Raw genomic sequence first — 21,763 nt, forward strand, 5'->3', positions numbered from 1 at the left:
ATTTCAGTCCTATTTCAATCTGTTAGCAGGTCGATCTATTCAGTTTTCTTTCTTCCTTTTTCTTCACTTTTCTTTTTTTTTGAATACAGAAAGAAAAAAATTCATTTTTATTTACAATTTTTATTAAAAATATTTTTCTTCATTTTTTACTATATTTTTTACTTATATTTAAATTTTTTCAAATTCTATTTTACTTCCATCATTTTATTTTAGTCTATCTCAGTGTATTCATTTTTTCAAATTTTAAATTTCCTTTTTTCTTTTTTTTTTTGTTTCTTTTCTTGAATGCAGAAAGAGAAAAACTTCATTTTTACTTTCAATTTACATTAAAAAAATTTCTTTTTTTTACTATATTTTTTGCTTTTCTGTAAACTTTTTCAAATTCTATTTTACTTCTATCATTTATTTTAGTCTACTACAGTGTATTTTTTCAAATTTTCAAACGATTTCCTTTTTTTCTTTTTCATTTCTTTTCTTTTTCTTGAATACAGAAAGAGAAAAAATTCATTTTTACTTTTGATTTTTATTAAAAATATTTTTAATTTTTTTCTACTATATTCTTTACTTTTGTGTAAATTTTTTCAAATTCTATTTTACTTCCATCATCTCATTTTAGTCTACTTCAGTGTATTCATTTTTTCAAATTCTCAAACGATTTCCTTCCCCACCCATTTTTTCTCTAATCTGTCAAACCACTTTCAACCTCCAGACCAAAAACACACCTAGGATCTAGCATCATTTATTCGATTTTTTGTGTGTGTTTAATTTTTTAATTTTAATATTTTTAAAATTTTTCTACCTCATTAATTCCTTTTCTCCCTTCAAAATGACAAAACGAAGGAATTCACCCCAAAAGAAAGAGCATGAAGAAACGACAGCCAGGGATTTAACCAACACAGATACAAGCAAGATGTCTGAACCAGAATTTAGAATCAGGATGATAAGAATACTAGCTGGAGTCGAAAATAGATTAGAATCCCTTCCTGCAGAAATAAAAGAAGTAAAAAATAGAATGAAATTAAAAATGCTATAACTGAGCTGCAATCATGGATAGATGCAGTGGCGGCAAGCATGCATGAGGCAGAACAGAGAATCAGCGATATAGAAGACAAACTTATAGAGAATAAGGAGGCAGAAAAGAAGAGGGATATTAAATCCAAAGAACAGGATACAAGAATTAGTGAAATCAGTGACTCATTAAAAAGGAACAACATCAGAATCATAGGGGTCCCAGAAGACGAAGAGAAAGAAATAGGGGTAGAAGGGTTACGTGAGAAAATCACAGCAGAAAACTTTCCTAACCTGGGGAAAGACACAGACATCAAAATCCAGGAAGCACAGAGGACCCCCATTAGATTTAACAAAAACTGACCATTAACAAGGCATATCATAGTCAAATTCACAAAATTCTCAGGCAAGGAGAGAATCATGAAAGCAGCAAAGGAAAAAAAGTCCCTAACCTACAAGGGAAGACAGATCAGGTTTGCAGCAGACCTATCCACAGAAACTTGGCAGGCCAGAAAGGAGTGGTAGGATATATCCAATGTGCTGAATCAGAAAAATATGCAGCCAAGAATTCTTTATCCAGCAAGGCTGTCATTCAAAATAGAAGGAGACATAATAAGTTTTCCAAACAAAAATTAAAGGAGTTTGTGACCATTAAACCAGCCCTGCAAGAAATTTTAAGGGGGACCCTCTGAGGGGAAAAAAGATTAAATATATATATATATATACATATATATATATATATATATATATACACACACACACACATATATATACATATATATGTATACATATGTATACATATATATACATATACATATGTATACATATACATATGTATACATATACATATATATGTATATATGTATATGTATATGTATATACATATAAAACCAAAAGCAACAATGATTAGAAAGGACCAGAGAATACCACCAGAAACTCCAACAATACAAGCATCATAATGGCAATAAATTCATATCTTTCAGTACTCACTCTAAGAGTCAATGGACTCAATTCTCCAATCAAAAGACATACGGTAACAGAATGGATAAGAAAACAAGATCCATCTATATGCTGTTTACAAGAGACCCATTTTAGACCTAAAGACACTTTCAGATTGAAAGTAAGGGGATAGAGAACCATCTATCATGCTAATGGTCAACAAAAGAAAGCCAGAGTAGCCATACTTATATCAGACAATCTAGACTTTAAAATAAAGACTATTATCAAGAGATGCAGAAGGGCATTATATCTTAATCAAGGGGCCTATAGACCAAGAAGACCTAACAATTGTAAACATTTATGTGCCAAATGTGGGAACACCCAAAAATATAAATCAATTAATCATAAACATAAAGAAACTCATTGATAGTAATACCATAATAGTAGGAGACTTCAACACCCACTCACAGCAATGGACAGATCATCTAATCAAAAAATCAACAAGGAAACAAGGGCTTTGAATGACACACTGGACCAGATGGACTTAACAGATATATTCAGAATATTTCATCCTAAAGCAGCAGAATATACATGGAACGCTCTCCAGAATAGACCATATACTGGAGCACAAATCAGCCCTAAGTAAGTACAAAAAGATCAAGATCATACTGTGCATATTTTCAGACCACAACGCTATGAAACTCAAAACCAACCACAAGAAAAAATTTGGAAAGGTAACAAATACTTGGAGACTGAAGAACATCCTACTAAAGAATGAATGGGCTAACCAAGAGGTTAAAGAGGTAATTAAAAAGTATATGGAAGTCCATGAAAATGATAACACCACAACCCAAAACCTCTGGGACGCAGCAAAGGCAGTCATAAGAGGGAAGTATACAGCAATCCAGGCCTTCCTAAAGAAGGAAGAAAGATCTCAGAGACACAACCTAACCTTACGCCTTAAGGAGCTGGAAGAAGAACAGCAAATAAAACCCAAAACCAGCAGAAGACAGGAAATAATAAAGATTGGAGCAGAAATTAATGCTATCGAAACCAAAAAAACAGTAGAACAGATCAATGAAACCAGAAGCTGGTTCTTTGAAAGAATTAACAAAATTGATAAACCACTGGCCAGTTTGATCAAGAAGAAAAAGGAAAGGACCAAAATAAATAAAATCAAGAATGAGAGAGATCACAACCAACATAGCAGAAATAAAAACAATAATAAGAGAATATTATGTGCAATTATATGCCAATAAAATGGGCAATCTGGAAGAAATGGACAAATTCCTAGAAACATGTACACTACCAAAACTGAAACAGGAAGAAATAGAAAATTTGAACAGACCCATAACCAGTAAGGAAATCGAATGAGTAATCAACAATGTGCCAAAAACCAAGAGTCCAGGGCCAGATGGCTTTCCAGGGGAATTCTACCAAACATTTAAGGAAGAGTTAATACCACTTCATACCCAGCAGGATGCCCAAAATTGGAAACAAACAAACATGGAAAATAACAAGTACTGGTGAGGACGTAGAGAAATCAGAACCTTTTGCATTGCTGGTGGAAATAACCAATGGTTTGGTTGCTGGGGAAAACAGTTTGGTGGTTCCTCAAAGAGTTAAAGGTAAGTTACCATAGGATGCAACAATTCCCCCTCTAGGTATATATCCAAAAGAATTGAAAGCAAAGACTCAGATACTTGTACCCTAATGTTCACAGCAGCAGTAATAGCCCAAAGGTAGAAACAACCCAAATGTCCATCAGCAGATGAATGGATAAACACACTGTGGTCTCTCTATACAATGGAGTATTTGCCCTAAAAAAGGAATGAGGGGCACCTGGGTGGTTCAGTCGGTTAAGTGTCCGACTCTTGATTTCTTGATTTCAACTGAAGTCACAATCTCATGGTTTGTGAGTTCGAGCCCCATGTTGGGCTCTGCGCTGACAGCACAGAGCCTGCTTGGGATTCTCTATCCATCTCTCTCTCTGCCCCTCCTCTGCTTGCTCGTTCTCCCTCAAACTAAATAAACAAACTTAAAACAATTTTTAGGGGTGCCTGGGTGGCTCAGTCGGTTAAGCGCCCGACTTCGGCTCAGGTCATGATCTCACGGTGCATGGGTTCGAGCCCCACATCAGGCTCTGTGCTGACAGCTCAGAGCCTGGATCCTGCTTTGAATTCTGTGTCTCCCTCTCTCTTTGCCCTTCCCTACTCATGCTCAGTCTCTGTGTCTCTCAAAAATAAACATTGAAAAAAAAATTTTTTTTAAACAATTTTTAAAAAAGGAATGAAATTCTGATACATGCTACAATAGGGATGAAACCTGAAGACACAGATAAATGAAAGAAGGCAGACACAAAAGAACAACCATCGTATGATTGCACTTCTATGAGGCACCTAGAAGAGGCAAATCCACAAAGACAGAAAGTAGAACAGAGGTTACCAGGGGCTTTGTAGACAGGGATTAGGGAGTTAATGTTTAATGGGTACAGAGATTCTGTGTGGGATGATGCAGAAGTTCTGGAAACATTGTTTAATGGGTACAGAGATTCTGTTTGGGATGATGAAAAAGTTCTGGAAACAGATAGTGGTGATGGTTGCACAACATGGTGAACATAGCTTAACGCTGCTGAATTCTACATCTAAAAGTGGTTAAAATGGTAAATTTTATGTGAATGTATATTTTAGCATAGTAAAAAAAAAATCAAAAAACAACATTTGTAAAAGAATTTTTGTGTAGCGTCTGGCTGGCTCAGTGGGTAGAGCATGCAACGCTTGATCTTGGGGTCGTGAATTCAAGCCCCACGTTGGGCATGGAGGTTACTTTAAAAAAAAGAATGTTTACAACAATTCTATTCATAAATGTCAAAAACCTTGAAACTATCCAATGTCCTTCAATGGGTAAGTAGATAAAGTGGGGCACATCCATATGCTTGAGTACTACGCAGCAATAAAACAGGAAGAACTCCTGACACACGTTATGATTTGGGTGAATCTCAAAGACATTATGCTGAGTGAAGGAAACCAGTCTCAAAAGATGGCGTACTATATGATTCAGCTTCTGTGGCATCCTTCGAGAGACAAAACTATAGTGATGAAGAACACATCAGTCGTTGCCAGAGATTAGGGTTGTGGGAGGGTGTGACTATACAGAGGGAGCATGACAGAGTATCTTGAGGTTGTCCTGTGTCCTGATTGTGGCAGTGGTTACATATATGTTGAATATATATGTTAATATCCATATATATAAAAATTACAGAACATGTGTTAAAATTCATATTTTATGACTTTATATATAACATATATTTGTTATCTATTCATATTTTATTAATTTATATGACATATAACATATATTAAAATTCATAAAACTGAACACTGAGAGAAAGTCAATGCCACTGTAAGATAATCTAAAACTAAAAGTCTTATAAGTCCATAATGAAACATTTGATGTGAGATTTAGGAGTCTATAATTCTACTATAAAAAGCCTTACAGGAGGGTCTGGGTGGCTCAATTGGTTAAGCATGCGACTCTTGATCTCAGCTCAGCTCCTGATCTCACGGTTCATGGGTTCAAGCCCCACATTGGCCTCTGCGCTGATGGCGCAGAGCCTGCTTGGGATTCTCTCTCTCCCTTGCTCTCTGCCCCTCCCTTGCTTGTGCTCTCTCTCTCAAAAAAAAGAAAAAAAAAGCCTTAGAAAACTATTGAAATTAAAGCATTTGAAAAACCTGTAAAAAAGAGATCACCTAAGTTGACATTAGGTTAATTCTTCTAAGTTTTCTATAATTTCACAAACATTTAAAGAGACTAACAAAGGATGCACAATGTTAATAAAACAAACTTTGTATTTCAGCCCCTGATGTAAATTTTTACATTCAGATCAGAACTTGTTCTCAAAGAGAAAAAAATTAACACATACGATTATGTGCAAAATCAGAATCAAACCCTAGGAGTCCTGTAGAACTGTTATGTGGAAGAAGTGAAATAATGCAAATCAAAGTCATCTGAAATTATGGTCTCTTACCGCAGTTGAAGAAGCACGATGGAATGGAGTGGGAAGGGTCTTAAACATACTGATGCGGTGCCTCCCCACAGCCACCTCCCTCGGCAGCTGTTCTGGGCTCTTCATTACAGTGTCATACTGCCTAGTAATGCCCAGACAGTCACTAAGTAACGATCATAAACTTAGGCAAGCAAGGGTCGTAAATGAAACACTGTTCTTTGTCATAACCTCAAAGATCAGGGATGAACTGGTGTCTGGAATGGCTCTGTGCTTGCTTCTATGAGGTTATAGATTCACTTCCCTTTTCTGTTCTCTGGAGACAGAGCACAGCTGGTCAGTATCCTTTAGAAGAGTGTTTTCTTCTACAAGTTTCCCAAGGGCCATTACTAAGTGTGAAAAACATTGGGAAGACCACAGCAGATTTGTATATGAGTCACTTTCCATCTGCATATGGTTAAGTGAACTTACCAGCACAAGTTTTATCAAATAGAAAGGCAAAATGAAGCATTTAATTACTTCTTCCCTGGAGATTATGGTTCTTAGATTTTTACTTCCTATTAACCTCATGCATAGGAGGGCCGGAACTGTCTTCTCAAAAGTACATATAGTCACGGTGCCCTGAACATTGTTTTTCTAAGATCTCTTTTCATTATTTCACAGGCCTCAAGGAGACCCTCTCTGGCTCACGTGCCTCCTAATAGAAGTAACAATAGAGGGCAAGAGGGAGAGATGAGTGAGTGAATGAATGAATGAATGAAAGGACAGAGATGGCAGGTCTCTGTCTACTCAGGTCTACACAAAGACCCTATAATCTGAGCCTCCAGAGACTAAGACACATTCACAGTCCAGGACACTGTACTTCCTCCCAACGGGACTCTGATTCATCTTTCAGAAATATTCAGAGGCAATCGGGGCCAGGCCACCAGGGATCTGCTAGAAAGGAATACACAGGTGAGTTTCCACAGCTTAGACTCTGAACATCCAGAGAGGTACAAAGTCATTAAATCAGGGGCGCCTGGGGGGCTCAGTCAGTTGAGTGTCTGACTTCAGCTCAGGTCATGATCTCACGGTTTGTGGATTCGAGCCCCGCGTCGGGCTCTGTGCTGACAGCTCAGAGCCTGGAGCCTGCTTCGGATTCTGTGTCTCCCTCTCTCTCTGCCCCGCCCTGGCTTGAGCTCTGTCTCTCTCTCAAAAATAAATAAACATTAAAACATTTTTTAACAAAGTCGTTGATATCAAATTACACATGCCCCAACCCTGGATACCCTTGAAGTACCGTGGCCTCGAAATGGTATGAGGAGCTGACTATCGCAGGGAAGAAAACCAGCCCCAACTGATTTGTTGCCAGTAACCTGGGATTACATTCAAGTGATTGGTTTAAGATTGCATGGGGCTTTCTGAAGTACGTGTTTCCTTTATAATGAACTCGTAAGAATACAGACTGGGGTGAAACATATGAAGAGTGTGAAACATAGGATTACCATGTGGATGTAGCTTTCTTCCTCTTCTCTGGAAACAGAATTGGCAAAAAATCTTGCAGAATTAATACCATTTCTTTCTGGAGAGAGAAATCTGGTTCGATCGCTAAGAACAAAAATATAGACGAGGTCAAAGCAATGTCTTACAGCTGCTCTGAAAGCCAGCCAGGAACTGACGAGGTCCCTGCGGCGTTTGCAGCCCCGCCCCGCTTCCAGATACAATTTCCATGCTGGGGCAAATGGCTCCCAACTCTTAAGGGGCACAGGTCACGAGCTTTCTAGAAACAGACCAAGGCATCATATCACTTAGGGGAAAAAAAAAAAAAACCCACAAACAAAAATAACATGCTCCTTTGTGATTCTCTTGCTTCCCTTCAGAGTAGCCAGCAAAAGTAATGACCTGTGGGCATCCCTCTGATGGAATCAGAACAAGACTGCAAATTAATTTTCACCCTCCTCCCGAGTCAGAAACACAGGCTGTGTCTCTGTGCATCATGACTGGAAAGAGAGCTCACTGCAGAGTTCTGCCTTGCTAAGTGATTGTATCCTGTGGCATTCAGAGTGAACCGGGAACCTCTCGGGCCAGGCTCCAGACTCTGAAAATACAACTTCTAACAGGTGAGATGAGAGAGTGCAGATACATTTTGGGCTTTGTCTGCCAGGTCCATGAACCATCTCTCTCTCTGAGAACTCCCTTCTCCTGTTCTGTTCACAAAGTCGGGCTTCTGGAAGCCACATCGGTTCCGCTGGCCCCTCCCCCTGGGCCACAGGTGATTCCACTCAGGCTGGGGCGGTATAATTCCCTCTCCCCGGAAATGTGAGTTGGGGTCGGAAAAGAGCCGGTCTCTGTTGGTACTGGACTCATAGCGTGTAAGTAAGCTCACAAGGCCTGGTACAGCTCTCCTTGGCCATAAGGCACGTGCCACACTGACAAGAGCTCTCCAGAGAGAGACAGAAGAGCAAATGCAGAGAGAGAAGCAAATGCGTGAGGGGGAGAGTTCCCTGGGTTCCCAACAGCTAGTTCCTGACTCCAGCATCCTGGGACATTCAGTTATATTCCTTCCTTTGTGATCTACACAATACTTCTGGCTCATGGTAACAACAAACCCCATCCCCCTTTGACTTAAACTAGACCAGGTGGGCCTCAACTACATTTCATCAAAGATGCATCACAAAAATTGGGAGCGCCTGTGCTGGCTGAGGTCCATTTGAGCAATCAAAGATGTACCAAGGCACAGTGCGGGTCCTGGTTAGAGACGTGTGTTCCCGGATGGTGGACAGGTGGCTCAGGTCCAGCGGGGGTGGCCGTGCTGTGAGAGAAGACACAATATCCAGTATGGTAAGTGCTCAGGGGTGAAAGGATGGAATCTAGAGACTAAAATGAAGACATTCCACTTAGCGCATCAAATCCAGATTTACTAACGAGCAGTACTGACAATGAGGGGGAATTTTGCGGACCTACCCTTCTCCTTCCTCACTGCTCACATTACAGCTAGAGGTAGCAATGGGGCAATACATTTAGTCAGTGTGCATTTGAGACCTCACTGCACATCAGGCATAGTTCTAGGTGTTGGAGGCACAGTGTGAGCAAAGCAGATGAAAGTCTCTGACCTTATGGGATCCAAACATCTACCTTACACTTGGTGTGTCCAAAATGGAAATTTTACCTTTCTTATTACAGGCAGAGATGATCACCCAGGTTCTATCCCCACCTCCCATCCATTGTCTACCTGATAGTCTTTCTACCTAGAACATTCCTCCCCATCTCTCTGCCTGGTTAGTCACCTTCAGATCTCAGGTCAATGTCCCCTGCTTAAAAAGGCTTTCTTTGGCCTCCAGACATCATGAGCATGCATGTATCCCTCTACCATGGCCTTGACCAGGTTGCTTTGTTTCCTCCACTAGACTGCATGGGTGGAAACTGTTTAAGCCCCCTCCGTATCATCAGAACCCAGGACAGCGACTCCTACTCCTCACTTTCCCAGGAGCCTCTGACCTGGGCAAGCTGCTGAGCTGGAAAGGACATATGAGTCACAGTCACATAGTCTCTGGTGTGATGATCTCTCCTGATGGCCATAACTCCCTGGCATCAGCCTCACCGACCAGCCACCTCCTGGCTTCTCAACCTGCCCTCTCCCCCCTGGGCCCCAGGGTCTATCCCTGCAGCCACACCTGTCAGAGCCTGAAGTCTTGGCCCAGGGGTCCACCTGGACACCCACCCACTGGCTCCCGAGCCCTAAGTCCAGACGACATGTTCATGCCTGATCGCCAGGTCCTATGAGCCATGCTGTCCAATATGGTGGCCACCAGTCACATGTGGCTATTTAAATTTATATTTGTTAATATTAAATAAAATTTAAAATTCAGCATGGGGAATATGGTCAATAAAAATTCAGTTCTTCACTTGCGCTGGCCACTTTTCAAGGGTTCAATAGCTACATTTCTGTCATCATAAAATTTCTCTTGGATAGCATTGCTATAGAAAATTAATTAAACGAAACATCTACCTCAGAGTTACAGGTCCTTGTGAAATCATTTCTGAGCAGAATGAAGGATTATTTCCTCTGAACCTCATAAGACAGGATTTGCTCTCCTGTGTGGTACTGACTTCATAATCCTCCTTCTTCCAGCTGCTTTTCACCTGTGCTCCTCCCACCCACTGAGGAACCTGCTTCCTCATCTTCACACCCCCCCCCCCCCGCCGCCGCCCAGTGAAGGGGTGAGGCTGGAAGGACCAGGCGTGGGAGGGGGACTTGATGACCAGGTTGGGGCGTGGCTACCTGAAGTGGTAGTATTTCCAAAGAGCAAACAGAGGTGGGAACAGACCAGATTCTGGGAGTTCCTGGGAGTCACCAGACCTACTAGGCAGGTGGCAGTGGGGGAGAATAAAGTTAGCACATTACTTTGAGCTGCTTTTCCTTCCCTCTTCTTCTTTTTCCCTCTCTGTCCGTGCTGTTTGCAGCCCAGGGGAGCTGCCTGGGAGTAACACAGAAGCTTCAAGGAGCTCTGTGCCCAGAGGATCCAGACTCCTTGCTCCCGGACACCTCTGCGGATGGGCACACACAGGGTAGTGGGTGATCAGCTGCATACGACCAGGTCTGACATTCACCAATTCGGATGAAAAGTCATTCTTGACTACTTTCCTCGGTCTGGGGTGGCAAAGGCCTTTGTTAGGGAAGCAGACAAAGATGGGCCCTCTGGAATGAACTTGGCATTGTAGGCTGCATTTGCAGGGCCACAGTGCCCTAAGTCCCGTGACTCCTTTCCTCAGTCGGGGGCAGCAAGGTCTGCCAGCCCTTCCTGTTCAATCCCAGCCATCGCTCCTCACCCCTACACCTCCCAGGCCTCTGGGACGGCTCCTCCAGTGCCTTCTTCCCAGAGACGGTCAAGAAGGAAACTTCTGCACGTGGCCTCTAGGACCTTTCTCCCCTCCCCTGCACAGCAGGTCCGTTCACGTGGCTTACGTTTCCTCTGAGGCTTGAGATCTCTATTCACTGGGGGAGGCTCCATGTCTGCAGGTAGCTCAGGCAGCGGGCTTGAGATGCTCCCTGGGCTCATGGGGATGTAGTCATCATGGCTGCAGTGGGTTCTAAGAGCAGAGGTGGCCACCTGTGGGCCCATGGGCACGTAGCCATCTTCGGCACTGGCTGAAGCTGTGGGGTACACCGGGGAGAACCCGCATGGCTGCAAGAGAACAGGTGCAGGTCGGGAAGGACGGCCAAGGCCGTGCACAGGGGTTGCAAGTATCCAAGAATAACTTTGGACTTCCTTAAGAAAGTCAGGTAAGCCTCTAACTTGGGCTCTGCCCCTGCTCCTATTGTATGAGGCAGGTGAGGACACTCCTGGATTTGGTGCTAGAAGATAGAGGGTTATGAATTTCCGCAAACACTCTCAGTGTAGTGTGATGCCTTAAGTCCCACACCCCGAGGCAGACAAGTGTCTGAGTATTAGAACTAGAAGGGTCCTTATAGGACACGAAGTGCAATCGTTCTCAGACAAGTTGAAGCCTTAGGGAAGACTGAAAGGGTCCTCAGAGATTCAGTGCTGAGTCTCAAAAGACTTCAAGGGAGCATATATTGGTCAAGCAACTTGTGGTAAAATCGAGGCTTAAAGGAATTCTAGTGCCAAACTTACCAAATTTAAACTAAGCCGCTTGTCTCGGTGTTTTAAGGATTGGCCTTCTACATCAGCTGTAAGAAACAAGCCAGGGTGGTGAGAAATGCAAGGCAGTATCAATTGAAACTAGGGTCCGAGTCCCTGTGCACCTCGGGGCCCTTTGCTCCGCTCCAGAGGGAAGAGGCGTGTGACACGGTTTCTACGCGCAAGGCTCACTATTCAGGGTAGTTGGGCCGTCAGAACACAGTCCCCAACAGGTGGAAATCAGAGCAGATTTCCAAGTTTCTGTATGATGGCTTGAGTGCTGTCTGTGAATTGGGAACAGATATAGCAGAGAGTTAACAAACGCTTGCCGCATAGACCACATGAATCTTCGGCAAGGACAGATGGTAGACACAGAGCTAGGGGTTTGAAGAGAGAAGGTGTAAAAGATCCCTTGTGATGAGCGGGTGGGTGGGAGGAACGGGCGAGCGAGGGCACCGAGGAGCAGCACCGAGGGCACGCCGGAGACCTGTGATCCCAAACTGGTGACCGGGATTTCCTGTAGTGGTGGCCAGCCACCTGGGTACGGGCTTGGAGAAAGAGGAAAGTTTGGATTAACCCAGGATTAGAAACTTGTCAGATGGACGTGACAGTGTGACATAAAAATTTAGAAGAATTGTCGGATGGAAAGAAGACATGTCCAGAATGCAGGGCAATAAGATAAATGGGCCTCGACTCAAATGAGATATGATTTGGGGAATTAGCGGCTCAGAGATGGCAGTCACATCCAGAAGACTGCATGGGTTTATCTAAGTTGTAAGTGTTGAGAGAAGCTTAATTATAAAACTATAAACAATGCCCAGTATTCAAAGAACAGGAAGATGAGTGACCACAGAGTAATGGGAGAAGTCCAATAAGTGCTCTCAGCCAGTAGGGGCCAGGGAAGTGCTGTCTGTTCCAGAGCATGGAGGCATGAAGTCCGGTTGCCTCAGGAAAAGAAACTGAAGAGTCCCCGTCATCTTCAAGTGAAAAATAATTTCCAGCTCAGGAAGGTGGAAGGGAGATTAGTGGAATTAAGGTTATGCATCCTATGCAGATCTTTCTCGACTTCCTTTGTTGCTTATGTCCTGATAAAGCCACCCCAAATTGAAAATATCCTAAATCAAAAAGTGTTTACTACACCTAACCTACTGAACATTACCGCTTAGCCTAGCCTGTCTTCGACATGCTCAGAACATGAACAGTCGCCTACAGCTGGGCAAAGTCGGCCAACACAGAAGCCTATTTGCTAATAAAGGGTTGATTATCCCATGTAATTTATTGAATACTGTACCGAAAGTGAAAAACTCCACAGCTGTAAGTGTATCGGTTGTTTAGCCTCTTGACTGCTGCTGCCCAGCTGCACAAGAGGATCGTACCACATACCAGCAGCCTGACAAAGATCCAGACTCAAAATTCTAAGTACAGTTTCTACTGAATGCATATTGCTTTCGCACCATCATAAAGTTGAAAAATCCTGAATTGAACCATCATAAGTCAGGGACCATCTGTATACACATATGTCTACACACACATACGCGCGCAGACACACACACTTCTTTATATGTTCCTTTTTAACACAAATGGTAGCATATCATACTCACTGTTCTGCAACTTGTTTTTTTCACTTAATACCTTGGAGATCAGGGCAGAGAAACACTATAGTTTCTTCATTCTTTTCATCACTGGCACTGTGTTTCATTCTACAGATGGACCATAATTTGAGTATTCCTCTAATATTAGATATCAGTTTTATTTCCAACACTTTATTTATTTTTATTTTTTTAATTTTTTGATTTGTTTAGAGAGACAGAGTGTGTGTGCACGCGCTAGTGAGGGAGAAGGGCAGGGGGAGAGAGAGACAGAATCTTAAGCAGGCTCCACATGCTCAGCGTGGAGCCTGACATGGGGCCCGATCCCACGACCCTGGAATCATGACCTGAGCAAAAATCAAGAGTCTGATGTTCAACCGACTACGCCACCCAGGCACCCCCTAACACTTCGCTTTAAAACAAAGGACAGAAATGGATGACAAAAATAGAAATAGAAATTGCATGCTTGTACTTGGGAAAGAAAGTGAAGGAAAAGATAAAACCAACCTCAGAAATGAAGTCTAAGTTACAAGATTCCCAGGGAAGAAGAGATTCAACTGAAAATTTATTACATGCCATTAAAGAAATGCCAGAAAACAACTGACAGACTAAAAAGGAAAGAAAGAGAATCACAGAAAAAAAATGGCTGAACTAGAAGACAGGCCAAGAAGATGCAGTGTACACATTTCTTATTAGATTCCTTGAAGAAGGAAAACAAAACAGTGGTATAGTGCCAAAATTAAAAATTATACTCCAAGAACAAGTCCACAAATACAGTAACACCTGAAGCTACATGCTGAAAGGGCCCGCCAAGTACCTGGTCAATTCTACCCAAAATGGTAAATTCTATTACAACAGCTATATTGATAAAATGACAGAATGAAAACAAATCAAATACCCAGTTCAAACCTGGAAAAAGTACAAGAGAGAAAACCAAAAGAATTTACAAAATAGGAATAAAAGCAGAAAATAATAGAGTGCAGAAAGAGAGTAGACAATTTTAAAGAATCAAAATCTTTGGGATGCCCGGCCAGCTTGGTCGGTGGAGTGGTGAATCTTGATCTCAGGGTTGTGAGTTCAACCCCATGCTGGGTGCAGAGAGTACTTAAAATATTTTTTAAAAATTCAAAATCTTTGTTTTCTGGGGAAAAAAGTTACCAAAAGGCAACCGACTAGCCAATGTAATCAATAAAGGAGCAGTGCCTAAGTATACAGAATAAGAACTAAAAAGGAGGAAATTATCGTTGAAGCAGAGGAAATTAAAAGAAACACAAGAGACAATTCTGCACCAATTTCTACACATTTTAAAATCTAAATGAACTGGATAATTTCCTAGAAAAATAAAATATACCATTAAGTGACCCAAATAGGAATAGAAATATTACACGTATAAATCACCACAGAATAAAAGAGAAAATGACCATGGAGCTACCTCCCAAAAGCACCAGGACTCCATGATTTCCACAGAGAATTTTACCAAACTTCCAAAGACCAATGCTACACAAATTGTCCTGAAGCATACAAAAATAAAAACATATTTCTAATTCTTTTTAGGGGGCAAGTATAACTTTGGTAGCTCGACCTGATAAAGATGAAGCAAATCAGAAAATTACAGGTTAACCTGATAAAGATAAGGCAAATCAGAAAATTACAGGTCAATATCACTTGTGATTATCAATGCAAAAATCCTAAAGTATTAACAATCAGAGGAAGGTAGGACTGTTAAATTGTTTGAGGGAAGAGCTCAGCAAAGCCATTCCCCAAAAAGCAATGATAGAACTGTACAAACTTATTTAAAAAAAAAACCCACAACAACAACTATTTTGAGACTCTTCAAAGTCATCAAAACCACACAACAACTGGAAAGCACTTATTCAAGAAAAACTCCTGGACATCACATAAGAACAGCGTGAGTCTGTGGCATTTTAGCTTGAGGTGTTCCCAAGCCCCTCACTGGCCCAATCAGCAGGTGTTCTACTAGGGCAGGGCGGGCCATGAAGACCACCGGCTTTGCTGCCAAAGGGGACTAACTTGATTTGGATCGAGCATATAAAAAGCCTGTCCCTCTAGGGCACAGGGATCGCAGTGCCAGGAACGGTAAGCAGAGGACAAAGAAGGAGAGCAGCAGAAATACTGCACGTTGATCTCAGGAACGAGTCCACCAAAGCGCCTCGAAATTCAAGTATGCTAAATACAAACACATCAAGACCAAGACACGTCCCAAACTGCTGAAAATCAAAGGCAAGGGGGACACCTTGAACACAGTGAGAGAAAACCAGCTCTTTATGTACAAGAGAATCACAATGAGATTAACAGCCAACTACTACTCATGGCAAACGGAAGGCCAGAAGGTAGTAGAATTACATATTCAAAATGCTGAAAGAAACAAATCTGTCCAACGAGAATTCTACACGCAGCACAACTGTATTGCAAAAGTGGAGGCAAAATAGAAACATTCCCGGAGAAACAAAGACTTACAAAGAACTAAGGGGTGCGGGCAAAGAGAATCATGTAGGTAAATATAAAAGACGATAGAAGTACAGAATTTTCTCTTTTCTTCTTTTAACTGAGTTAACAGACAGCGGCATGAAACAATAATCATAAAACTTATTTTGGGGCCTATAAAGTAGAAAGATCTAACATACTTGATGATAATAGCCCAGGAGTAGAGAATGGCACTGTACTAGAGTCAGGTAATGACAACAGGTTGGAACTCAAAACCACGGGAAGAAATAAAGAGCACGAGAAACAACAAACACATGAGTTTATATAAGAGATTCTGTAAATAAACTTTTTCTGTGTGTATGGGTACGTGCATATATATATTTTCCCAAACCATCTGAAGGGAAGTTGCGGTAATCAGGAACCTTCACTTCAAAATATTTCAGTGTGTATCTCCTAAGAAAAATAACATTCTTGGGCCGCCTGGGTGGCTCAGTCGGTTTTTGGCTCAGGTCATGATCTCACGGTCCGTGAGTTCGAGCCACGCATTGGGCTCTGTGCTGACAGCTCAGAGCCTGGAGCCTGCTTCGGATTCTGTGTCTCCATCTGTCTCTGCCCCTTCCCTGCTCGTGCTCACTCTCTGTGTGTCTCTCAAAAATAAATAAACATTAATCTTTTGTATAACCACAGTGCTTCAGCAAATTTGGTATTGATATAATACTATTATGTAATAAAAGCAGGGAACTATCTGATTCTTTTTGACAAAAACGAACCATTCCATTGAATGGATGTAAAATAATTTATTTAACCATGTCTCTGTTAACGGACATTAAGGTTAATTCCAATCTTTCACAAATAATTTTCACTCACCAACCATGCACATATGTCCTTTTTACACGTGTAAGCATTTCTGTAACCAAAACTGCCCTTCACAGGAGGGCACCATCTACCAAAACAACAGATACTATATAGTCCCTATTCAAACACTGCTGCTGTCCCAATACTGTCCTTAAGAGCAACTATTGGCAGGGTGCCTGGGTAGCTCAGTAGGTTAAGCTTTCGACTTCAGCATAGGCCACGATCTCATTGTTTGTGAGTTCGAGCCCCGTGTCAGGCTCCGTGCTGACAACTCAGAGCTTGGAGCCTGCTTTGGATTCTGTGTCCCCCTCTCTCTCTGCCCCTCCCCTGCTCACACTGTCTCTCTCTGTCTCTCAAAAATAAACATTTAAAAAAAATTTTTTTAAAAAGAGCAACTATTGGCTCAATTCCTAGAAGTGGAATTGCTGGGTCATAAGCTATAGTGTTTGTACTAACGTAAAAAAAAAAAAAAAATCACCAAGCTATACTTTTTAATTTTAAAAAAAATTTTAAAGGTTTTATTTTAATCACCCGATGCTTATCACAAGTGCACTCCTTAATCCCCATCGCTTATTTCCCCCATCCCCACGCTCCTGTCCTCTGTCACCATCAGTGTGTTCTCTAGAGTTAACAGCCTGTTTCTTGGTATGCCTCTCTCCCTTTTTTCCCCTTTGCTCGTTTTTTTTTTCTTTCTTAAATTCTATATATGATTTGATCATAGATGAAATTTGTCTTTCTCAGGTATTTGTCTTTCTCAGACTGACTTATTTTGCTTAGCATAATACTCTGGCTGTATGCACGTCATTGCAAATGGCAAGACTTCATTACTTTTATGGCTGAGTGATATCCAAGATACATTCGTAAGAGGAAAATCAATGGATAGAATAGAGTGGAAGAATGCTACTGTGTCCATCAAAAAATAGATTATATATGCATGTTTTCTTGAATATCCAGACAATTCTCTGAAAGGATACAGGTGATAGGAAAATAGCAAACAAGACAGCGGCACAAAGGAGATTTTTCATTGCATACCTTTTTTTTGTTTGTTTTGCAGGAGGAGGAGGAAGAATTGGGGGTAGGGTTTGAAACCAGAAACACCCTCAATTAGCTAAGTCACTTGTCAGACCCTATTTCTCCACCCATAAACATGAGAAAAGGAAAGCGAAATATGGAATACTTCATGAATGTGCATATCACCCTTGCACAGGGCCGGGCTGATCTTCTCTACATCATTCCAATTTGAGGGTATGTGCTGCCGAGGTAAGCACTGTCTACCTTCTTATAATAAAGACTGTGAAATACAAATATTCCTTTAGAAATTAAATAAATGAAATTTGAACTCAAAATATGAGTCACACAGCAGGTCAGGCACAATTGAAGAGAGACTTCAAAAAGAAATTCTGAAAGAAATTACTAGAATTCAGTACAAAGAGATGAAAAATATCCAAGAGAACTCAAGAAACCCGCAAGACAGACAGGAAAGCTAAAATACATACACTTGGGGCCCCAGAAGAAAACCAGGGACAACGGAGAGGCAATACTTGAAGATACAGTAACTGTAAGTCGATAAGCCACAAAAAGAATGAAAATAATCCCAGAATGAACTTATAAGATGCTAAAAGCAATAATAAACTCGAAAAATATTTACTGTAAGTGAAGCTTTAAGAAAATTATGGTACAAAAAAAAATTATGTTTACCTGATGGGATTTAGAAAATCAAGAGGGAAGCAAAATACATATGGTATTAGCATTTAAAGTGGGGAGAGGTAATTAGGTCGAAAACATTCTAACGTCTTTGCATTACTTTGGGAGAAGCGCACAGATACTGACAAGGTTAAGGAGGTGACATGGAGAAAGGACTCACTAAAAGAACAGGAATGTGCCACACAACTTCCAAAGGAGTAGAGGTTATACCTGAAGAGATGTAGCAAACCCAACTCAGAAGAAAGCAGGGGATGAGATTACAAATAAGAAATTTTGTACAAACAGGAAAAAACAGAAACCACAAAATAAAACGGTAAAAACAAATCTAATTAGTGTAAATGGGTTAACCTTTCTAGTTAAAAGAGAAAGGCTATCAAAACAGATGAAAAATTTAAAAGAACGATACAGGACGGAGCCCTGCATTGGCTCCATGCTGAGCGTGGAGCCTGCTTGGGATTCTCTCCCTCCCTCTCTCTCTGCCACTCCCTCGCTCGTGCTCTAAAAAAAATAACAATACAAAAAAAGCTACATGCTTTTTATAAGAAACACATCTAGGGACGCCTGGGTGGCTCAGTCACTTAAGCATCTGACTCTTGATTTCGGCTCAGGTCATCTTGTGCGTGTGCTCTCTCTCTCTCTCTCAAATAAATTAAAAACAAAAGAAACACCTCTAAAATTTGGTCATGGAAAATATGAAAACCAAAGAATGAGAAATGTGTACCATGCAAATACTGAGCAAAAGAATGCCGCTTAATATTTTAGTATTTAGTACTTAATATAGGCATAGCTACATTAATATCACATAAGGCAGACTTTAAGACAAAAACATTACTACAGAGTCATGACAAATTGATAAAAGTTTCAGTTCACTAGAAACAATATACGAATTCTAAGAGATATGTAACTAATAACATACCTTTAAATTATATACAGAAAACTCTGACAGAATGATAAGGGAGAAAGAGACACTCTTCAGTCATAGGGATAGATTTTAGCATACCTTGCTCGGTACCTGCTACAAGGGAACAGAATCAGTGCCAACAGAGGAGGAATAGATGACATGACTGCTAAAGAACTTGACCTGAGCATGTGTCCTTGTCAGGTATATTCAGAACATTCACAGAAATACCTATGTATTGAGCCACAGAAGAAATCTCAAATTCCTAAGGATTGAACTCATGCAAAGTATGTTCTCTAATTAAAATGTAATAAGCTACAGGGGAGCCTGGGCGGCTCAGTTGGTTGAGGGTCTGACTTCAGCTCAGGTCATGATCTCTCGGTCAGTGAGTTCAAGCCCCACATGGGGCTCTGTGCTGACAGCTAAGAGCCCGGAGCCTGCTTTGGATTCTGTGTCTCCCTCTCTCTGCCCCTCCCCTGCTCATGCTATGTTCTCTTTCTCAAAAACGAATAAATGTTAAGAAAAAATTAAATGTAATCAACTAGAAAAACAACTAGAAAATCCTCAGGTTTGGAAATTAAGAAATGGAGTTGTACATAATGCATAGGGCAAAGAAGAAGCCACAATGAAAACTAGAAAAAATTTTGAACTGAATTAAAATGAAAATATGACCCTCAAAACTTATGGGATGTGGCTAAGACAATGTTTATAGAAACTTTGTAGCCTTAAACACGTATATTTGACAAGAAAGAAAGAAATTCAATGAGCCACCCATCCACGAAAGGAACTTAGAAAAATATGCAAATTACCTCCAAGGAAGTACAACAAGGGTCAGGAAACTTTTTCTGGAAAGAGCCAAATAGTATTTTTTTCCCACAACCCCTTAAGAGTTAAAAAAAAAAAAATTCTTAGTTGGTGGGCTGAAACAAAACAAAACAAAACAAAACAAAACAAAACAAAACAACAACAACAAAAAACAGGCTGTTGGTCAGATTTGGCCCATAGGCCACAGTTTGGTGGCCCAAGAAGGAAGGAAATAATGAAGATATGAGCAAAAATTAATGCAACAGAAAACAAATATACAACTGGAAAAAAATCAACAAAGCCAAATTCTGTACTCTGGGAAGAAAACAAAGCCAAAACAAAACACAGGCACCTGGCTGGCTCAGTGAGTGGAGCATGCAACTCTTGATCTTGGGGTCGTGAGTTCAAGCCCCGTGTTGGGTGTAGAGCCTACTTAAAACAAAATAAGAATAACTAGTATCAGTGATAAACTGCCAGTAAGACTGATTAAGAAGTACAGATGAAGGCCCACATTATCGATATCAGGATTGAAAAGAAGCTATTATAATAGATCCTACAGATAGCAAGAGGCTATTATAATCAATTTTATGATAATAAATCTGAAAAGGTAGGAGAAATAGACTGCTTGAAAAATACATAAAATCTGAAATAGTTTATTAAAGACTAAAGAAGGAAATTGAATCTTTAATTTAAACATCTTTCCACAAAGCAAACCCCATGTCCCAATGGTTTTTCTAGTAAATTCTACTAATCAACTAAGGTAGAATACCAACCATACACAAATTTTTCCAAAGAATAAAAAGGAGGAAAACTTCTTAGTTTGTTCTACGAAGTCTGCATAGCCTTTTTTTTTAAACCAAAACCTGACGCATTTATCACAAAAAAAGAAAATTATAGGACAACCTCCCTCAGATTAAAAAAAACATGTTCAAAACAAAATATGAGCAAACAAATCTAGTAATTTATTAAAAGGGCACCCTTTATGATGAAGTTGAGTTTATTTCAGAAATGCAGGTGGGGGGCCCCTGGGCGGCTCAGTCAGTTGAGCATCCGACTTCAGCTCAGGTCATGATCTCACAGTTTGTGGGTTCGAGCCCCGCATCGGGCTCTGTGCTGACAGCTCAGAGCCTGGAGTCTGCTTCGGATTCTGTGTCTCCCTCTCTCTGCCCCTCCCCGTTCTTACTTTGTCTCACTCTGCCTCTCAAAAATAAATAAATGTAAAAAAAATTTTAATTAAAAAAAAGGAATGCGAAGTAGGTATGGCATTCAAAAATCAACCAATAAGGGGCACCTGGGGGCTCAGTTGGTTAAGTGTCCAACTCTTGATTTCAGCTCAGGACATGATCTCATGGTTTCTGACTTTGAGCCCTGTGTTGGGCTCTGTGCTGGCAGTGCAGAGCCTGCTTGGGATTCTCTCTCTCCCTCTCTCTCTGCCTCTCCCACACTCTTGCTCTCTCAAAATAAATGAATAAACTTAAAAAAACCAATAAACTTCCTCACATCTTCAGAGAATAAAAGAGAAAAATCGTATGATCATAAAATGTTTCAACAAATTCAATATCCATTTATGATTTACAAAATATAACACTTGGGGTGCCTGGGTGGCTCAGTCGGTTAAGCATTCAACTCTTGGTTTAGGCTCAGGTAATGGTCTCATTGTTCTTGGGTTCAAGCCCTGCATCGGGCTCTGCGCTGACAGAGCACAGCCTGCTTGGGATTCTCTCTCTCCTTCTCTCTCTGCCCCTCCCCAGTTCTTTCTCACACACAAAGTAAATAAACTTTAAAAATAAATAATAAAAAATAACAAAAATGACAAAATAACTTAGCAAAGTAAGGTTATCAGAGAATGTCTTTAACCTAATGAACGGTATGAATGGTGTCTACAGAAATCTGCAAGCCA

The 21,763-nt window shown here is 40.8% G+C and overlaps 1 protein-coding gene and 1 non-coding gene across 2 annotated transcripts in view; both read right to left on the reverse strand.

Moving 5' to 3' along the window:
• The window catches only part of GAB3 (GRB2 associated binding protein 3), a 42,049-nt gene that overhangs the window by 11,945 nt on the left and 8,341 nt on the right, over nucleotides 1-21,763 (reverse strand). Inside the window, exons 5-8 of the mRNA XM_040467118.1 lie at nucleotides 11,563-11,618; nucleotides 10,893-11,112; nucleotides 8,657-8,738; nucleotides 7,432-7,534 (exon numbers count right to left, since the gene is read on the reverse strand). Coding sequence (XP_040323052.1) covers nucleotides 7,432-7,534; nucleotides 8,657-8,738; nucleotides 10,893-11,112; nucleotides 11,563-11,618 — 461 coding nt within the window. The remainder of the gene's footprint in view (nucleotides 1-7,431; nucleotides 7,535-8,656; nucleotides 8,739-10,892; nucleotides 11,113-11,562; nucleotides 11,619-21,763) is intronic.
• Nucleotides 17,620-17,725, reverse strand: LOC121024842 (U6 spliceosomal RNA). Its single transcript, XR_005787830.1, has one exon. It is a non-coding gene; the product is annotated as a U6 spliceosomal RNA (small nuclear RNA).

The sequence above is a fragment of the Herpailurus yagouaroundi genome, unplaced genomic scaffold (genome assembly GCF_014898765.1).
Source record: "Herpailurus yagouaroundi ecotype Mexico unplaced genomic scaffold, PumYag 67209, whole genome shotgun sequence".
Taxonomy (NCBI): Eukaryota; Metazoa; Chordata; class Mammalia; order Carnivora; family Felidae; genus Herpailurus; species Herpailurus yagouaroundi.